Source organism: Mya arenaria, chromosome 11, assembly GCF_026914265.1.
Source record: "Mya arenaria isolate MELC-2E11 chromosome 11, ASM2691426v1".
NCBI lineage: Eukaryota > Metazoa > Mollusca > Bivalvia > Myida > Myidae > Mya > Mya arenaria.
The window spans coordinates 37691826-37708295 of record NC_069132.1 but is presented as its reverse complement, the minus strand read 5'-3'; the positions used below and the strand labels follow the sequence as shown (position 1 = coordinate 37708295).

General features: G+C 34.3%; 1 protein-coding gene across 2 annotated transcripts; it reads left to right on the top strand.

Moving 5' to 3' along the window:
* Positions 1–263: 263 nt before the first annotated feature.
* LOC128209319 (uncharacterized) lies at positions 264–15506 on the top strand. 2 transcript variants are annotated; one of them, XM_052913305.1, is made up of 7 exons: positions 264–393; positions 2986–3082; positions 6605–6756; positions 7225–9962; positions 12535–12628; positions 13469–13620; positions 14567–15506. In XM_052913305.1, the coding sequence occupies exons 4-7, from the start codon at positions 9911–9913 to the stop codon at positions 14761–14763; spliced, it is 495 nt and encodes a 164-aa protein (XP_052769265.1). In that variant the 5' UTR covers positions 264–393; positions 2986–3082; positions 6605–6756; positions 7225–9910; the 3' UTR covers positions 14764–15506. The 2 variants fall into 2 exon arrangements, with proteins under 2 accessions (XP_052769265.1, XP_052769263.1); XM_052913303.1 differs by lacking the exons at positions 12535–12628; positions 13469–13620; positions 14567–15506 and having other exon boundaries at positions 7225–8059.
* Positions 15507–16470: the final 964 nt, after the last annotated feature.

Here is a 16470-nt window from a genome sequence, read left to right as displayed (position 1 = left end):
TGTGTATCAAATTGAAATTAAGGGTCTCTGAAAGCACAATACACTTGCATGTTAAAGAAAAGAAATTGTAAGATAACGTTACACTTGTTCTTTTCTATCATTTTCATTGTTTTTGAAAACTTACAGTCTCAACAAGTCACTGACACGAATCATTCCATGTTTTGTCTGAGTCCAGACGGTGTGTAAAAATACTTTACAAATTGGTCGCTCTTTTGAATTTAATTCAATCACATGTAAGTATATTATTGATTATGTAATCAAACGGATAATGTTATATACAGACTGCTCAAAGTATTTTCTCACCCGTTAACGCAATTTGAAATTTCTGTATTGAAACAAACATGATGGGAGTATTATTTTTTTCGACATTGGTTGCTGTTATATGTTTTCATGGTAAGAAGCTATTTTTTCAACAATTTTTCAATGCTAAAAACTATATAATTAGCATTGTTTTATAATAACTGATTTTTCTTCATCAAAAATTTAAAAAAAATCGTAAAATCCACGAATTTAATCTGCAAATCGACGCTTAATCATTTTCATACACTTTTTAACACTTAATTTTAATATTAACTTAACATGATATCTAGCCCATTTGGACTAGTACAGTGTGTGTATACCACGTGATACAGTGCGTCATATATGCTACGTTGGAAGGAAATATTTTGCTTAAAATGAAGACTTAAATCAAGGATAACTTTTCTTTTACTACACCCTTTTAAATAAATCAAAGGGCAGTCTATGCAGCTTAAAGAGCCCCGCCTTCGTTTTATTACCGGAGTTTGATAAGGTGATTAGTTTCATTAAACACTTCGACAAATCTGTTTCCAAAAAAATGTTTTGAAAGTGCTCCGTCAGACGGCCGCATTGTGAAAAGGTTTGTCGCAGTGTATTAAGAAACTTAACTCTCAATCTAATTCTGGTAGAAACCGAAGGCAGGGCTCCGTAATGTGATAGACTACATGGAGGTAAAAGCTTATTATTATTGAGAAGGGTGAACAAGACGCGCGAGCCCTTCTTAGTCTTAATGTTTTACCCATTATGTTCTACATGACTTTGATCGTAACATCTGAACCAAATTATGTCATTTTAACAATGTAAGACTACAAAAATCTTAACGATTAAAGTGACACTCTTATTCAAAATCAGTACATACACATGTATAACAAGCATCAATTTTGACTGATAAACCTTTAACCACTTACGAAATAATGCACTTATGGAAAATATTAATTACTGATAACTAGATTGTAACCTTGTATTCAATAGCTGAAAGCGCAAAAATATTAAATGTTTGGTAAATGCTAAAAGATTTACTGTACTATAGTCTCATAAATAAATGTAGAAGTGCCGTGTTTTATGGTCATTTCTTTCAAATTAAACACGTTATCCTTCATAAAAATCATTGTTTTCGACATTTATTCATCCTTTTTGGTAGATTAAAACATTTGTATTAATTGTGGTAAATCTTATTAGGGAGTAAGAGTGCATCTTTAAGCGTGATAGTTATTGGCTCCAAATATCAGTTATAACCTAAGATATAGTTTAACTTGAATTGTAAGCACTATATTGAAAAAAGGCATGGGATGCTGTGATTCAAGATTCCGCAGATGTATTGAATGGCTTGAATATATGTGGGTTTATTATTACATGATATAAATTGTTACCATGGCGTTGTCGAACCGCATAAAGCTCATTCCACGTATATCAATAGAAGTGAGCTATATGCGGGACATTGTAACGTGTGCAGGACCTGTGCCTTGATTCCTCATATAGATAAGCACCAGTATGGTGCTGTTGTTTTGTTTTAATAAAACATCATTAATATCAAGGGAGTAAACTTTGGGATATTAAATCATAGAATCATGGTTCAGTCAAATGGGTACAAATTTATATTGCCGTCACAAAATTTCGATTTCGCTCTCTTCATTGAATATGTTTTGCAGCGTATTTGTTTTTATAAATCAAGAAGACGGTTATGTTTTAAACTGTGTGCAAGTTATATTTGCCATTACCCTAAGCTATACCTCAGCATAACACAAACAATCCGTGAATATTTTTTCACATAAAGTAACCTAACATCACATACAACCACAATACATCACACAACCTCACATAAATTAACAGTTAATAAGCTTAGAGTGTAGCAACATTCATTTCCAACTAATACAATACAATATGCGTGAAGATTTAACCATCGTTTACAATATATTGCATGCCTGTATAGCAATCTTGCTTGTAAATAACCCTCTGCGTTTAAAAAAATAAACATTAACAAGTAAAAACAAGTGAAACATGGACTGAATGAACAAAAATGCATCAACCAATATTTTTCCCATTTAAAGACTTCATTAATATATTACCAAAAAATAAAGCGCAAGCATTTGTATTGGTCGGATACCATCGATTCATAACTGTGCTATGCTTAGGTGTGAACTTTGGACGATTTGGCTCGGACAATATTGTAATCATGAATGATAATAAATGAGACAGTTTCATTGGTTCCGCAAGAAAACGTCTCCGGAAATCACACACACTCATGTCTTTCGTTTAAAATAAAAAAATACTCTCCACTCATATGCGGAGACATTTGACAGTATAGGGTTATTGAAAAGTATTCACTTGTAACTTCACTTGCGATTTCATTAGAAGAAGAGTTATCTCCCTTACCTCATGCATATTCATATAAACAATATTTTATCATTCAATTTTCCATGGTATGTAGTATGAGGTGTAATGATGAATTCACCGTGGCTGCCGACGACGGTATTTATTGACAACTTGTCAAATCCTAGAATGGTTGATGGTGTACATATTAACCACAATAGTTGGTATAATTAAACATGTATAGCGCCAACAAATTTAGTATCAAATTTATTAAGTCAATTATTTTGTGCTTTCTATTTATCACGGATATAATTGCCACGACCATGAATGGTATTCTGTCATCATCTGAACTAAACTACTCTGTAATATTTTAAACAGGAGCCGATGCTGGTGAATTCTGTAACACTGGAACTCGTACATATGGTTCGAAATATTGCGACTACGGATGCTGTAATTATGAATGCTGTGAATACACGTAAGCTGTTTGGTTGGTCCTAAAAACACTGAGTACGTAAATACTAGCGGTCTATATGTGAACCTTTTTTATATATTTTACAGGGGTACGTAGGTGACCCGGTATGGTTTATCGAAGGTCTTAACTGAATGTGGTTTCCTGCGCCTTGCACGTATCACTTCGACAAGCTGTAAAAACATTTAATAATTCAGGACCTATCCCAACAGTACCAATAGTATGTTTTTTATGAGAACCGTAAAATATCAAAATTAGTCAATCTGTATCACACCCGCACCCACCACCCCACCCCCCCCAAAAAAAAAAAAATAAAATAAATAAATAAATAAATAAAAAAATAAACGAGACCTTTTTTCTTTGATTTTTTAAAAGGGCTAAATCTACCGCTTTTATAAGTTGTAACCTAACAATTTAATAATCATACGGTGTTCCGTTACAGCCAACGTGTCTTCAACTTTACGCTCAGAAACACGAAGACAAAAAAGCGACGAGATGAAAGAGCAAGTTTCTTTTGTTCCTCAGCCTTTGTATGTCGTACTTGAGCGTCATCGCTTTCTTGTCTTCGCTTCTTCGTCTCCACGCTCTTTCGCCTCCGAACTTTTGTGTCTTCGCCATTGCCATTTGGTGTCGGTGAATGCACGATTGCTCTAACAAACACCATATTTACAAGATAACGGAATACCTTTTGCTACTTGACTTGTCCATGACTACAAAAAAGCTTATATTTTAATTTTGTAATGGTGTGAGGTTATTTTGTGCAAGGCAAATGAGCTTATTTGAGCATATGTGTATCTCGTTCAGGTTCGTTTGAGACCTTACCATGGGCCTCTAAATAATGTTTATACTTGTTTCGGGTCTACTGCTGCTGTCCCCGTAGTTTTCATTGTAGTTAAGGTATTAGCCATGTAATACAACTCGGGAAACATCGGGTAACATCGACATATATCACCACTCGCCGTAACAGATCGCGACGAACATCGGGCGTATTCGGCCTGTACCGGATGTTGCTATTTTTAGAAACAGAAGGTATTTCCCGGCTATTCATAGGTCAATAATGGAATTTCTACATCGTAGGATTTGGAAACATTGTGATGTTTTTCTCATGAATATACGTTTAAAATAAATAAACATTAAAAGTACACGCTGACAGTTGATTACGATACATCTAACAATTTCAGTCATTACAGTAAAACATTGATTATAAGTGAAATATACGCGTAAGAGAAGATTTTCTCTCGAAAAACGAACTGTCAACAATCGGCATGGAACTGGGATATTCAGATATTCGTATCAAAGGGCTCTGAATGTAAGTATCCTTGAGCAGTTTTGTACGTTGATGTGTTCAAAAACGTTTGGGTTTTTTAATTTATCTTTGGAATTCTTAAATCATTTTGACTAGCTAAATGTTTAGACAGCATGTTCATATTTTACATGTACTTATGTACATGTTACATATTTTTATATGTACTTATGTACATAACTTATGTTTAAGATATGATATGAGTATGTAATCTTTAAATTGATTGTTTTATCTTAGAAAAATATTAGACTTAAAATTTTGTTTAAAAATGATGTGTTTTGGCACGTGACCTATTTCTAACATACCATAATACATGTACATGCCCGTTATTTGTTTACAAAATGCATATTTTCAAAATTAACCTGTGAAAAAAAGTTGTATATGGTTTGGGGCTTGAAGCCGCATCTGCTAGGACACTATTGACATTCATTGACTTGGTGTAGGTCTCGTTAAAACCCCATACTGTTGTGAATCATTATCAACCATATGCACAACAACTACACATTTGTGCCTACAAACCCTTACTCTTGGCTAAAACAGATATTAGTGCAGAATGTATAATACTTGTTCATTTGTATTTTACGGTGGTAGTTTCTGCTAGTTGATAATCAGAAGTCTAATTTCTTTCAGGCAGGAAAATGACTGACTATTACTTAGTCAACAACACTAGGGTATGAAGAATTCCAGCCTGCATTAAATACTATGTTGGATCCTTGAGAGCGGATTTGACAGCCATGTCCATCCACAAGGCAGTCGCATCTGATCGAGATAATGTGAGTATTTCATATAAACATATTTGACTTTTGTTTTTGTTTTTATAAACACACTGTATTCAATAATCAAGTGGTGGTGGTGGTGGTGATGGTGGTCAAGTGGTGGTGGTGGTCAAGTGGTGGTGGTGGTGATGATGATGATGATGATGATGATGATGATGATGATGATGATGATGATGAATTTTATTGATAAATTTAATGATTTTCTTTATATATATACATGTATGTATCAGCTTGTTGTTGTTTTTTCAAAATAATGTCGAGAAATATTAAACTGTTTATATTTTATTTTGTATGTGTATGGCAGTATAATTATCTATACTTATTAGTTAGAAAGGCTTTCAAGTACAACTTTTTTCCTTTACAGCACTAAACATTCTTGATGGGTAAAGAACCTGAAGGTGCATGAAAACCAAATCAGCATTGACTCAGCATTGAGTAGTTATCATCTGTGCACACACTACAAGTTCAAAGCATGGGAACAGAGCAAACTTCAACTTTCAAGAGTGAAGAATTATTGTGAAAAAAACTAATTGTTAGAATACCAATGACAAAATAAAACAGATAGACATCAAATTACCCACAGAGATTGTTTACATGTTATAATATTAAAAAACAACAACATTAGTTGAGAACTTTCACTCTGATATTTTTGGAGGGGCGAGCCCACTTAGTGTTCTTGTTTCTTCACATATTTTAGTTTAAAAGTACACTCATTTGTTTTAAACTCTGTATTCTGAGTTAGTATCATAAGTAAAATTCATTTATTTGAAAGAGTACATTTTATGAATAAGTCCAATTAAGCTTTATAAATATTTTCAAGAAAAAGGTTGATTTTTAAGCATTTTATTAGCTATAAAAATGTATGGTAACATGACATTATGTATATTTTCTTCAAAACTGGACGGTAAACTATCATAAATTGTCTTTTAAATTGTTCAATAGACATCATAGATAATATCTAAAATGATTTCAGCAGCTTGCCTTATAGTTAACTATTTTTTATGAATTTTATAAAACTGCTATATATTTTCAAACATCGAAAAACTGCCCTTTTCCGAAGAATCATAAGATCAATCAAAATGATTTTTTTCCATGTGTATCAATAATGTGTTCGTTTGAACTTTAGTTTTCTGTTAACTGAAGTTTATTTTACCAGAAACTGTTGTGTTTATTTCATAATCTCTGATAATGTGAAAAAAATCAAATATAGGCAAAATATTTACTTGTCGCTCTTTGTAGCCCTTGGAGTTTGGGGGTGGGTGTAATGAAACATAAATAACTTTTTTTAATTCACGGTAAAAACTCTTTAAAATTTGGATAAAAGTCCCATAGTGTACCGTGATTATAACTATATTGTCGGTTAAAGCTTTTAAAAAAGTGTGTATTACGCGGCTAATACCTTAAAGCTGCGTTATATGTTTTAAATAATAAGATACACTATACATCTAGTTTGACAAGATCGACAGCCTTCAGAGCAGTCGTGGGTGTGATAGTTGCGGTCATCATCTTTGGTATTATTGTTACCATCGTATGTTGTGTGCGCAAGTCACGTGGGCGCCAAGGACAAGTGATCGGGAACAACCGAACTCAGCATGTAGTAGGTAAGACTCACACATGGAAATTAACAGCTGTAATGTAAAGGTTGAGAAATTTATAACAGTCATATTTACTTAATTTTAGCGAACAACCTGCTATTTGGTTTTAACAGTATTTATGTAAATTGTATTCAAAGTTTGAGAAAAAATCAAAGGATTAAATGAGCCAATAATACTTGAAAACAAGATAAGTGGTTTATGAACAAAACAAGATAATCACGATATAATTGAGAAGGACGCTTTAAATCTTACATTTTGTAGCGCTATTATCAACTTAATTATTTAAGTACTTCCTAGCTGAATGTCTCAATTTAGACCAAAATTGCGGATAAATGCTATTCTGTAATAATATCAATGCAAATTATTTCCAGTTAAGTAAGCCAGATAATACCTATAGAATACAGCCTACGCAATTAAATAGCGCACGTATTTGTGAACACCCATGACACTCAACTAATTTAATAATTATTACAGTTCAAAACCCGCCTCTGTATCCGAATCAGTACCCACTCGCAGCCCCCGCCGGACACCCTGCCCCTGCTATGACCCAGTGGCTACAGCCGGAGCAATCAGCAGGCACGCACCAGCAAAATTGGCAGCCACAACCTGAAGACGTTAACCACCAATGGCAACAACAACCTGTAGATACAAAGCAGCAATGGCAACGACAGCATGCAGATACAAACCAACAGTGGCACTTTTATACAGGAAGACCATCGGCAGTAAAACACCCTAAAGGCACTAACCAGCAACGGCCATACTAGCCGTTTGATACTGGAACCATTGGCAGTGGAACACCCTACAAACATTCACTTACCGTTTTCAATCTAACGTTGGAGAGCCTACTAAAAACAATACTAAGGGTTTTGCCAATAAGGAGCAGGCAATCGAAACCGCGCGGAAGTATAATACCAAGTGTCTGGACTAATGCGTGCTCGTACCTTAAAATTAATATCTCTCACTACTTTTATTTTATTTTTGACGCCTTTTTTCTTTACAAAACTATTCAAATCTTATTATACACGGAAATTGTTTTCGGTCTCTGGCCTTGTTGAACATAAGAGAGTTCTTCTAAAGAATCATATGAAGATATATATATGTGTAGGAGTGCCAATCCTTTTATTTCTTTTTTATCATTTGTTTGAACTTATGTGTTAACATTTATAATCATTGTATGCTTATGTATGATGTACCAACATGCCATATATATGTTATTAATACTATTTTACGGTTGGGAAAAGAGCGGACACAAAAATTATATAGAACAAATTTAAACTTACACGCAAACAGAGATGTTATGTAGATATTATTTGTGCTTTTTATCTGTTCTGTTCTGTTCTGTTCTACCATATCGTTTGGTGTTTTCCGACGAAGTTGCAAAAAGGGGGAGGGATACTCAAAATAGGCAAAAGGATCGGAAATAGCATTGCATGCTACGACACTAATATCACTCTACGAATCACTACTCTACAACTCTATAACTCAACGACTCTATTACTCAACGACACCACTACTCTACAACTCCATTATCCAAAGACACCACTACTCTACGACTGCATTACTCAACGACACCACTACTCTTCGACTACATTACTCAACGACACCACTATTCTACGACTGCATTAATCAAATACACAACAACATTCCGACTGCATTCCTCAGAGACATCACTGCTCTACGACTCCACTACTCAACGATTGCATTACTCAACGACTCCACTACTGCAGACTCCACTACTCCACGATCCCACCACTTTATTTCACCACTTCCCTTCGACTCCACTACTCAACGACACCACTATTTTACAACGCCACGGCTATACGGCTCGACTCCTCAACGACAGTATTACTTTACAACATCACTACTCTACGCCTCAATTACTCAACGACACCATTACTTTATGACATCACTACTCTACGACTCCATTACTCAACGATACCGCTACTCTAAGACTCCACTATTCTACGATTCCATTACTCAACGACACTACTACCTGATGACACCACTACTCTACGACGACACTATTCTACGATTCCATTACTCTACAACATCACTACTTAACGACACCACTACTGTAAGATTCTGCTTATTGTGAAAACGCAGGTTCACTTGCATATGATCATGTCAAACATTTTAAAACATATTGCTACTACTCATATCTTAGATAAGACTACTCATGTTTTTAAAGCAATTGTGTCGTACATGGCAAACAATCCAGTGAATAAAACTAAGTGCTGCTGGATAGCAGCTTCTTACTTATCATTCGATATGTGAATGATACAATGCGCATGATAGACAGTTGGGCGACAAAATGCAATCTTGTTACCTACCACAATTGTTGAGCTAACTGAGAGGGATGAGGAATAAACAGTTGCTTGTGAAAAGGGGCGCATATTAATAAGAGACAACGTGTTGACATCCATAAACCAAACATTATGAAATTAAGAAGAAACTAGCATTTTTTATGAACAAATCAAAAACTATATTTCACAATGAATCAATAACAGTGCTCCTTATACGGAACTTATTCATTAACATATTACAAGCTAATCACTAAAACTTCATAATATAATCATGTACATAGAAAACTGAAAAGCATAAACATTACAATTCTGCGTTTTGTAATTTTGTTCTTAACAGTTCCTTTTTAAACCAGATACTTACTTATTACTTCTTTAATCATGTTATAGAAAAAAAATAAAAACGAATTTATTTAACATATTTTGAGATGATTGTAAGTGCTTATAACAGTGTTTACATTTATATAATCTATATAAAAGGTCCCTGAAAACACAATACACGTTCATGTTAAAGAAAGGAAATTGTAAGATAACGTCACAATGGTTGTGTTTCTATCATTTTCATTGTATTTGTTATTCACGGAACGAATCGTTATCCGAACTAACAGTCTCAACAAGTCATTGACATGAACCATTGCACGGTTTGTCTATGTGTATAATATGTTCACTGCAATGCTCCTTTTGTCATGCTTGTATGACATGAGTTTATTGAATAAACTTGAAACTTGAAACTTGAGCTGGGCCGGTGTGCAGCTGCATGTAGATATATTATTGAATAGGTAATAAAACAGATAATGTTATATACAGCTTGCTCAAAGTATTCTCTCGCCCGTTAAAGAAATTCTTGTATTGAAACAGACATGGAGGGAGTATTATTGTTTTCGACATTGGTTGCTGTTATTTGTTTTCATGGTAAGAAGCTATTTTCTAACAATTCAACAATGCTCAAATCTGTAGAATTATCATTATTTTATAATAACTGATTTTTCTCAATCGGCAATTTAACAAAAGCGTAACATACACGAATATAATCTGCTAATCCGTATTCAAATCGACGCTTGATATTTTTATATACTGTTTTTACATTTAATTTCTATATAAATTTTACATGATATTTAGCCCATTGAAGTTTTAAATTTTTTAAGTGTATTTAATATTTAACCATTCGCAGTCGATGTTTCCTTATTCTAAACACTTATTTTATTTCGTCCATACAGTATAATGAAATACCGAAACTTCTTCATTGTCTGATAAATGTATTGAAACCATTGAAACCAAATTACGACGTCATGTCTGTTAAGTTGTAAAACTACAAATCTTAAAAAAAACATTTATTCAACAAATGTAATACCATGTGCGCGAAGGTTTTGCAAAGACAGTAAAATGGCATTGCAATTACGATTGCACAGCGAAAACGGATGCAAAAATCATGAAATTATGTTTTCATATCATCATTCAAACAAAAGTATGGTGTATGCATGTCGTTAAATGGTATCTGTACTCGTTAGCAAAGGTACAGTAGGTTCAATAATTTGGTTTCATAGTATATGCGTACCCTTGAGCTCAAATCATTGTTCAAGTATTTAAATATATTGACTATGATATTAAATTCACAAATGATTTATAAACAATTGTTTTGTAGGTCATTGACAATAATAAGGTTCAATACATTGTTTTACCTCTAATATTAAACCTTTTGTATATTATATCGGCCGCCGAAAGGCGAAGTGGTTATATCAATTGTTGGCGTATGTCAGTAAATTTGAGTTAATGCCTAAGAGTATATTCGAACTGTGTGCGTTTTAGGCCAAAGTACTTATAACAATCCGTAAAGAGAGGAAAGGCCATTTTTGCGACAGTGGAAATATCGATTTTGATCACCTATATTTAACTACTGATCAAATTGCTGAACTCTTTAGTTTTCAATTTTGAACCAAACTTATTTTATAAACATGTGTTAACAGTTTCAGCAATATGTCAAAAAAGTAGCGTTGTTTAATAATTTAGCCTGGCGATATGCAAAATAAGCTGCAACCTCGCATTAGGAAATGTCAGTTAAAAGGCGCACAATATAGGTTGATGCCAAAAAATAAAAATTAACGCTATTATCAAGTTTAGCTCAATTCACTTATACGATCAAAATAAAAGGAACAAACGATTAACAAGTTAAAAATAGCCTTTATAAATATATTTTGTATGATTTATAGCTACGTACCACAAATTCTCCAGTTAAAAAGGCACCAACATATCGCTAAAGATTATAATATCTGTACATACATCAAATGCTTTTTTTGTTTTGATAATTTAAAGTCAAATGAAACATAATAATGCATTTAATAAAATATAACATTGGCATCAACATATAGTGTGCACCTTGAAAGCAACTTTGGATACGCCAGTTCTTTGCTTTTAAGACTTCCTTTACATCCTAAATCACAAATATTTTCAAACGGGCAATATATTCACATTTTTTAAATGGTTATATACCGGGCGACACAACATTTCCGAAAGTGTGTCAATTTTTTTAATCTGGCTTTTCTGGAGTGGTGTAAGCTTTATTGTGTATGAACATGGTTCTAGTTCTAGCCTTAAAGCAGGCTTTTAACCACTTGTATTTCGGTTGTTAAACTGTGTGAATTCGCCTTCACTTCATGTGAAATCTATAGAAAATAACTGAATAATATTGATCATAATAAACTTAAACTAGTAATACATTGAGGCGCAATGGGTTATTTCCAAGTAAGATCGATAAACAGGTATGCAATACATTGTAAATGATTTTGAAAGTATATGAACTTTGAGGTCAACTCCCCATAGACGTTTGAAGTAATGCTTCGGGATAGAATAACAAATATAAGGATAATCATTTTGTGAAAGATATGCGCCGATTATCACTGTGAGAGAGAAAAACAATCACGTTGCCGCAAATGCGAACGGCATACGTGACTGTGAAATTGGGACAACAAAATCAATTTTCTAATGTTTTCTTTATCAAACTAACATGCCTGTTATCGAACTGCCTAGAGAAAAACCACTGCGTTTCAAAATAAAAATCATAAACAGCACTAAGACCACTCACATGCGGAGACAACTGACAGTACAGGGTTATCAAAAACGAATTTAATGGTAACATGTGATTTTATAAGAAGAAGAGTTTTCTCCCATATCTCATGCATATTCATTTAAACAATATTTTATCATTCAATTTTCCCACGGTATGTATGAGGTGAAATGATGAATTCACCGTGGCTGCCGACGACGGTATTTATTGACAACTTGTCAATATTATTATTATTATAAAATGGTTGATGGAGTACATAATAAAAAAAATTGAATCACAATCGTTGGTATGATTTAACATGTATAGAGCCAACAAATTTAGTACCAAACTAATTAAGTTAATAAGTGTTTGCATTTTATGGATACAATACCACGCCCATTCTGTTATCATCTGAACTGAACAAAACTGTTATATTTTTAACAGGAGCCGATGCTGGTGAATACTGTGTCACTTCAAGTTATGGCTTAAAATGGTGCGAGTGGGGTTGCTGTGATTATAGAAAATGCTGTGAAGACACGTGAGCTATTTGATTGGTCTTATTTGTATAAACTCTGCGTACACAATTACTAGCGGTCTATATGTGAAACAAATACTTTGATAATTTAAGGGGTAAGTATGTGACCCGATATGGGTTATCAAAGCTCTTAACCGAATATTGTTGTTTGCGCCTCGTATATATCACTTTGACAAGCTGTTAACATTTAATAGTTTAGCCGTTTTCAATCTCAGACTTGTCCCAGCAGGATCACCAGTTCATTTTTATGAGAAATTTAAATTTGTAACGTTAGTCAATCTGTATTACTACCCCCCCCCCTCTTCGCTTCTTAGTCCTCACGCTCTTTCGCCTTCGTACTTTCGTGTCTTCACCGTCGTGCCTTTATGTTTCTGCTCCGACGCTGGAGGGCGAATACACGATAGCTCCAACGAACAACATATTAACAAGATCGCAGTGTGCTTTTGGCTACTTGACTACCATGACTTCGATGGGGCTTATAATTTTAATTAAAAAATAATCGATGGTATGATATTATTTTTTGCCAGGCAAAGGAGCTAGTTTGAGCATATGAATTATGTATTCCACTCCCACCTCCACAGTGTACTCGTGTTTCACTGTCCGTTTTAATGATTTATTGGTGAAGCTATTTTGATGCGTGAGTGGTCTGTCTTGAAAGTGTTTCTGTACGGCTGTGTCCCTCGATCAATGTCGTTTTGGTCCCCATCAAAGACCTCTTAACAAGGTGTATACTTGATTCCGGTCTTCTTGGCTTGTCCCTGTAGTTTTCACTGTGGTATTACAGTTTGCACTACGTTATATGTTTTAAATAATAATGGTTATATAGTTATACTATACATCCAGTGGAGTAGGAGCGATAGTGGGCATTGTGGTCGGGTGTGTGATATTTGTGGCCATCGTCGTCGGTGTCATTGTTGCCATCGTCTGTTGTGTGCGCAAGTCACGTGGGCGCCAAGGACAAGTGGTGCAGAACAACCAAGCCTCCAGTGCAGTAGGTAAGTCTCACACAAGGAAATTCACAGCTGTAATGAAAAGGTTGAGGAATTTATAACAGTCATCTTTACCTTAATTTAAGCAAACAACCTACTATTTGGTTTAAAGTGACACTCTTATTCAAAATCAATACATTAACATGTATAGCAAACATACATTTTGACTCATAAACCTTTAACTACTTACTGAATAATGTATTTATGGAAAATATTAATTACTGATAACATGAGTATAACCGTGTATTTAATAGCAGAAAGGGCAAAAATATTAAATGATTCGTAAATGCTAAATACTTACTGTGATCTACTTTAGTCTCATAAGGTAGAAATACCGTGTTTTACGCACATTTCTATCAAATTAATCTCGGTATCCTTCATAAGAACAAATGTTTTCGACATTTATTCATCCTTTTTGGAATATTAAAACAATAGTATTAATTGTGGTAAATTTTATTTGGGAGTAAGAGTGCATCTTTAAATAATATTTATTTCAATAATATTTTCAAATTCCATATATTCAAAGTTTGAGCATTATCAAGAGTTTAACTGTGCCAATAATACTTGAAAACGAGCTAAGTGCTTTATGCACAAAACAAGATTATAACGAAATAATTGAGGACGCTTTAAATCTTACATTTTGTCGAGCTGAATTATTTAAGTACTCTCTAGTTGAATGTCTTTATTAAGACCAAAATTGCCATCCTTGGCACCCCAGCGTATCATAACCTATAAGATATCATATAGGTTCATATGAAATTGCGGATCAATGCCATTCTGTATTGATATCATTGCAAATTATTTTCAGTTAAATAAGCCAGATATCATACCTTTAGAATACATAAGAAAGCCCTGTTTGTATTAATAGTCCATATAATGAAATCACCTAGTACAAATAGCGCACGTATGTTTGAACATCCAAGACACTCAAATAAGTTAATTCTAATTACAGTTCAAAACCCGCCTCCATATCCCAATCAGTACCCACTTGCATCCCCCGCCGGACATCCCGCCGGTGCCCAGACCCAGTGGCCACAACACCAGCACTCTGCAGGCACACACCAGCAAAATTGGCAGCAACAGCCTGAAGGCACTAACCAGCAATGGCAACAACAGCCTGCAGGCACAAACAAGCAACAGCCCTACTAGCCGTTTGATACTGGAAGACCATTGGCAATGGAACAGCCTACACACTCTCACTTAGCGTTATCAACATGACACTGGAGGGCCTACTGAATACAATACGAAGGGTTTGACCAATAAGGAGCAGGCAATCGAAACCGCGCGGAATTATATTACCAAGTGTCTTGACAAATGCGTGCTCGTACCTTTAATTAATTATCACAACTTTTATTTAATTTATTTTGACGTCTTTTTTCATACTTTAATTCAAATCTTATTATACACGGAAATACTTTTCGGTCTCTGGCCCTACCGAACATGAGAGTTTTTTTACAAGAATCACATGAAGATAGAAATACATATGTAGGAGTGCCAATCCTTTTATTTCGTGTTTATTATTTGTTTGAACTTATGTGTTTACTTTTATATGCATCATATGCTTATGTATGATGTATCTACATGTCATGTCTATGTTATTAATACTATTTTACGGTTGGTTAAAGAGCGGACGCAAACGAAAACACAATGCAATAAAACATTTACGTAATTGGTCTGTAAGCATGTCCATTTATTATTTAATCAAAGCATTAAACATTAAATCAATTAAGTGATTTTTTAAACTTAAAATAAATAAAGATGATGAATACATGTATCTTCATTATGCTAACTAACATCTTAAACCGTATTGTATCTAACTTAAAATATTAACTAATATTCTCATTTTGTATATATGGTTTATAGTCTCGATTTATAAAAACGTATGAATGTTTTGCATTTGTCGCTTTTGTGTACATCAAGGACAGATGGGCCGATGACCTTCTGGAGCCGTATTTATAAGGCTTCTTAGTGAACATGTTATACTAAGCATCGAATATTTGAAACAGCCATTATTTTTCATCAAAATGTATATGCCTGTCTATATCTTTCTTGCTTTTGTTCATCTGTTCTGTTCTGTTCTACCATATTGTTTGGTGATCTCTGACCGAAGGTGCGAAAAGGGGAGGAATGAGCAAAATAGGCGAAAGAATCAGGAACAGCAGTGCATGCTACGACACAAATATTACCATACGAATCCACTTCTGTACGAATTCACTACTCTATGACACCTCTATTCTACGACTCCACAAGTGTACGACACTTATACTCCACGACTCTACCACTCTGGTACTTGAAGACTCCACTACTTTATGAATCCACAACTCTACGACTCTCCACGATTTCACTAGTGAACGACTCCATTACTCTATTCCACTTTTATTCTGCGTCTTTACTACTCTACCACATCACTTCGTTACGTTCTTTGTCGACATTGCAGTTATTTGTTTGCTGGTATTTCAAGATCATTGAATAGAATACCGCATGTACGGATCGATCAAAACAACACTCAATACAACGAATTCATGACTTAATAGAGAGCGTTTTTGTTGGAGGTATGCTTTGTCGGTGATTAAATCAAAATCCGTCCCATTCGCGTATATACCAAATATCGGTTTATGACATGAAATTTCGAAAGAGATCATTCGGACTCTAAAGAAATCATCCATAGAAGGAAAACTTGACATTATTGATAAGTGAGACACTGCAAGTGTTATTACTCCTTTTAGGAATTAACTTAGCAAAGCATATACGCAAATAAGGTAATAAAAGAAGAGCCATAATGCCCTTTTGCAACGCAGAGACAGTCGTATTTAAGCTACAATTTGATTGGGCGGGTGTTCGGAAACCAATGTACTG

Coding starts and splice junctions, on each gene's coding strand:
- LOC128209319 (XM_052913303.1), top strand. CDS start 342: ATGATGGGAGTATTATTTTTTTCGACATTGGTTGCTGTTATATGTTTT. Junction 3,083..6,604: donor TATGAATGCTGTGAATACAC/GTAAGCTGTTTG, acceptor CTATACATCTAG/TTTGACAAGATCGACAGCCT. Junction 6,757..7,224: donor CCGAACTCAGCATGTAGTAG/GTAAGACTCACA, acceptor TAATTATTACAG/TTCAAAACCCGCCTCTGTAT.